The following is a 3,121-nucleotide window of genomic DNA, read 5'->3' as shown; positions in this document are numbered from 1 at the left end:
AAAAAATAAAATCTAAATAAGTATTTTTTCTTAAAATGAGTGCATTTTTTCTTGAATTAAGAATTGAAGTGAGACACTTTGCCAATGGAACAAGACAATTTACACTTTAAATAAGAAAAAACAATTGTATTGTCTTATTTCAAGTGCATAATATCTAGATAACGTATTTTAAGAGTAAAAATACTAATTCCATTGGCAAATCATCTTATTTACCTGCTCAAATTAAGGGTAAATACACTTAATTTAAGACATTTTTACTCATTTTGAGATCGTTTTTTGCAGTGTATATTTTGCTGATCTAGAATATCTGAAGAAAAAAGTTATTTGAAAGTTTAAGTAAAAAAAAAAAATCCCAGTAAGCTACCTAGACTGAAATGAGATAGTAGAGGGACAGCAGCAGCAGCAGCAGAAGCAGCAGCAAGTGTCACCCGGTCCTATAACATGGGGAGGGCTCTGGAGTTTAAAACTGTGTGAATATGATAGCCCATCTGGAGCCCTTGGTCCTGCTTATGCAAGTGGAGATCTCCATGCACTATTGAAAGTTGACAGTTCGGAGGCACTAATCTGACAGGAGGTCGGTGTGAAAACAAAACACACAACGTTTTTTGGACATAACAACTGCAGCTGCTTGGGAGGCAAAAAAAAAAGAAACTTTAATTTCATCTTAAAGTGGAGGACCCGCATGAGAGATTGATTTTGGAGGACAAAGGCAGACATCAGGGAGGTGAGTGGCGGGTTTACCCTCAGAGGGGGTAAAAAAAAAAAAAAAAAAAACATGACTGTAGTGTCCCAGGACAATAAGGACGAGGCTGTGACTATCACCCCTTTGTTACGCGATGCTGCAGACTTGGAACCTGCGGACCAGGAGTGCAGCGAACGGGTGATCATCAACATATCGGGCCTGCGCTTCGAGACGCAGCTGAAAACACTGTCGCGCTTTCCGGCCACGCTGCTGGGGGATCCGCGTAAAAGGACGCGCTTCTTCGATCCGCTGAGGAACGAGTTCTTCTTTGACAGGAACAGACCAAGCTTTGATGCAATCCTCTATTATTACCAGTCAGGTGGGAGGCTCAGGAGGCCCGCGGGTGTACCTGTGGACATTTTCCTGGAGGAGCTCAAGTTTTATGAACTTGGAGAGGAGGCTATAGAGCTGTACAAGGACGATGAAGGGTTGCCGAGGGAGGAGGAGCGGCCACTGCCGAACAACACCTACCAGCGGCAGCTCTGGCTCCTGTTTGAGTACCCAGAGAGCTCCGGACCCGCACGCTCCATCGCCATTGTCTCTGTTATGGTTATTTTGATATCTATTATTATATTCTGCTTAGAGACTTTACCGGAGTTCAGAGAGTTGCCCCCAGAGCCAGAGCAGCACGCAAATGGAAGCGCAAACAGCAAAGCGCCCAATCCCTTCACAGATCCCTTCTTCATGGTGGAGACGCTTTGTATCGTGTGGTTCTCCTTTGAGTTCACCATGAGGTTCCTGTCTTGTCCCAGCAAAGCGGCGTTCTTTAAAAACATCATGAACCTGATAGATGTGGTGGCCATCGCGCCCTACTTCATCACCCTGGGCTTGGATCTGGCGGAGCATGAGGGCAGCAGTCAGCAGGCGGCCTCTCTGGCCATCCTGAGGGTCATCAGGTTGGTGCGCGTCTTCAGGATCTTCAAGCTCTCCAGACACTCCAAAGGCCTGCAGATCCTGGGCCAGACTCTCCACGCCAGCCTTCGGGAGCTGGGGTTGCTCATATTCTTCCTCCTCATTGGAGTTATTTTGTTCTCCAGCTCGGTTTATTTCGCTGAAGTTGAAGACCCTGACACGGTTTTTTCCAGTATACCTGATGCGTTCTGGTGGGCTGTGGTGACGATGACCACGGTGGGCTACGGAGACATGTATCCCTCCACTATCGGAGGGAAATTCGTTGGATCCTTGTGCGCAATCGCCGGAGTGCTGACCATAGCTCTACCTGTTCCTGTCATTGTGTCAAATTTCAACTATTTCTACCACAGAGAGAACGAGGAGGAGGAAAATGTGCAGTACATCCATGTGACCTGTGGGCAGCCGGAGCACCATCCCTCTTTTGGGGAAACGGATTCCATAAAAAGCGACCAGTCTCTCTCCAAAACCGAGTCCTATCAGGAGAGCGATGAGCTGGGAATCCTGACTCATCCAAACGCAACTCAGCCAGTGAATTACGCAGGGCAGCTGACAGATGTGTAAACAGGAAACGAGTTGTTTCTGGTGAGTTATGGTTACTAGTGGTTTAGGATTCCAGTGAGACCTGACCAGTTCAATGTTTTATGGAAACCTTGGATACATTACTGAAGTCAAGCCAGCCCTCACTTGCTCTTTATTGGTTACCCATATGAAACAGTGTACCAACGCTGGCTTGGACTTTTTAAAATAAAGTTTAACGCTTATTAACTATAATTAGTTATAATTTACACCCAAATGGTCTAAAAATGATGTGCTTCTGTGAATATGGATATACAAAAAGGATTTTGATTTTTTTTTTTTTTATTTAGTTAGTGTTTTACATTGTTAAATTGTGCACTTTATTTCAGAATAGGGGAGTGTTGGACTAGTGGTTAGAGCAGTGCGCTTTTGCTCTGAGGAGGTTGCAAGTACCAGGTTTGATCCCCACTCCACTCTGGGTGACCTTTAACCCCACACTGCTCCCCAGGCGCCGCACAGTGGCAGCCCACTGCTGCCCAAGGGGATGGTTTAAATGCAAAGTGTGAATTACAAAATGTGAGACTAACAGCGGTGTCAAAAGTACACACATTTGTTACACATCCTCTCCATGACACACTGGTCCAGCAACCCAGTCTCATGGGAAAATGTACCTCCACTACGTTGGTCCACACTGCAAAACGTAGTGGAGGTACATTAATGGCCATTTTTTTGTGGTACTGTTACATTTCTTCTGCCTATACGCTTTCTATTGTTTTACGTCCTAGTCACGTGACATGTACCTCCACTACGTTTTGCAGTGTGGACCAACGTAGTGGGGGTACATTTTCCCATGAGACTGGGTTGGGTCCAGCAGAGGAGCTACTTCAGCAGAAGACTCCTATCCAGATGCACCACAGAGCGCCACAGGAAATCATTCCTACCTGTGGTCAT

At 45.8% G+C, this 3,121-nt stretch overlaps 1 protein-coding gene across 1 annotated transcript in view; it reads left to right on the top strand.

Annotated features, from left to right (window-relative positions):
• The first annotated feature begins 509 nt into the window (after positions 1-509).
• LOC107095048 (shaker-related potassium channel tsha2-like) overlaps positions 510-3,121 on the top strand; it is a 7,263-nt gene continuing 4,651 nt past the window's right edge. Inside the window, exon 1 of the mRNA XM_015391010.1 lies at positions 510-2,236. Within this exon, the coding sequence (XP_015246496.1) occupies positions 776-2,215 (1,440 nt within the window). The 5' untranslated portion in view covers positions 510-775 and the 3' untranslated portion in view covers positions 2,216-2,236. The remainder of the gene's footprint in view (positions 2,237-3,121) is intronic.

This window comes from Cyprinodon variegatus, unplaced genomic scaffold, assembly GCF_000732505.1.
Source record: "Cyprinodon variegatus isolate N-32 unplaced genomic scaffold, C_variegatus-1.0 Scaffold521, whole genome shotgun sequence".
NCBI classification, from domain to species: Eukaryota; Metazoa; Chordata; class Actinopteri; order Cyprinodontiformes; family Cyprinodontidae; genus Cyprinodon; species Cyprinodon variegatus.
This window is presented reverse-complemented; position numbering and strand designations above follow the sequence as displayed.